The 1,268-nt window shown below is 72.0% G+C and overlaps 1 protein-coding gene across 1 annotated transcript in view; it reads left to right on the top strand.

Annotated features, from left to right (window-relative positions):
* Positions 1-1,268, top strand: part of SERINC4 (serine incorporator 4) — a 5,894-nt gene that overhangs the window by 3,936 nt on the left and 690 nt on the right. The window contains exons 6-7 of the mRNA XM_006030817.1: positions 68-151; positions 1,117-1,193. Of these exons, the coding sequence (XP_006030879.1) occupies positions 68-151; positions 1,117-1,193 (161 nt within the window). The remainder of the gene's footprint in view (positions 1-67; positions 152-1,116; positions 1,194-1,268) is intronic.

Raw genomic sequence — 1,268 nt, 5'->3', positions numbered from 1 at the left:
GCCCGCTCGCCTCTCCCCGCTCTGCAGGGCTGTGCCGGGGGCAGAACCTCACCACCCACCCGCCCAGCGCCGGCAGGGACGGGCAGGCCGAGGACACCACGGTCGCCGTGCTGGGCGCTGCCATCATGTACACCTGTGTTCTCCTGGCCTGGTGCGTGCGCCCTGGGGTCCGGCTCAGCCAGGCGGGCGGGAAGCAGGGGGTCCCCCAGACCCAGAGATTCACAAGGGCCCTGAAGCTGGAGAGACGGCGGTGCCCCCAAAGCAGCTGCAGGGTCTTCTCCCGGCCCTGGGTGTCCGCGGTGCGGGTCTGGCCGTGGGGCGGCCCTGCTCCCCTGGGCGTGGGGCATCCGGCCCACAGAGCCCCGGCTCCTGCCCTCGACATCATGACAGTGCCAGGCGAGGCTGTGCCCAGCGTCCCAAGCTGCCTCCACTGCTTGCCCTGCACTGACCCTCCTGCCTGCCCGCACGGTGCCCCTCTGCCCTGGGGCGCTCCCAGGGCTCCCGTGGATGCCCCAGGGGCAGGGCAGGACGCCCCAGCCAGGTCCAGCCTGGAGGGTCTGGGCCGTCAGCCGTGCCAAGGGGCGTGGGTGCGCAGTGCCCAGGCCAGTGGAATCCAGGTCAGCGGCTGCGCAGGGGGTCAGCACCGGGCAGCGCAGCGGCTCCTGGCCCGTAGCGGTGTGCGGGCAGCCCCAGGGGCCAGAGCTGGGGAGCCCCGGACCCGTGGCAGGGAGCAGGACGGCCGTGCAAGCCCCGGGCTGAGCTGGGGCAGGCGCGAGGGATGGAGAGGCCTGGACTCATGCCCTGAGCAGCCCCCGCGGGTGCAAGTGGGATGGGGACGACCCCAGCTGGCCCTGCCGGGTGGTGAACTACCCTTCACCGCAGCAGCAGGACAGACCTACGTAGCCCCAGTGGCTGCAGCGCCAGAGGCATCCCCGGCGCCAGCTCAGCACCCATGGGGCAGCCGCCCAACCAGTGGCGGCCCCCGATTTTTGGTGGGCTAGGCCCACGGCCTGTTTAATTCAAATAGGCCAGCACCCATGGGCGGGCGTGGAGGGTGGGAGTGCCCCTGCGGCAGGGCAGCGAGGCCCTATGGCTTCCCTTGTGCCCGCGCTGCAGCAACGAGGCCTCCTCCCTCGCCGAGAGCTTCGGGCCCCTGTGGATGGTCAAGGTCTACAGCTTCGAGTTCAGCGTGAGTGGCGGCACCACGGCCCCCCAGCCCCCCCTGCACGGCTGCATCCCACCACCCAGCCCCACTCCCTGCAGCCCCT

This window comes from Alligator sinensis, unplaced genomic scaffold, assembly GCF_000455745.1.
Source record: "Alligator sinensis unplaced genomic scaffold, ASM45574v1 scaffold407_1, whole genome shotgun sequence".
NCBI classification, from domain to species: domain Eukaryota; kingdom Metazoa; phylum Chordata; order Crocodylia; family Alligatoridae; genus Alligator; species Alligator sinensis.
The sequence above is the reverse complement of the archived record's forward strand: the minus strand, read 5'-3'. Positions and strand labels throughout refer to the sequence as shown.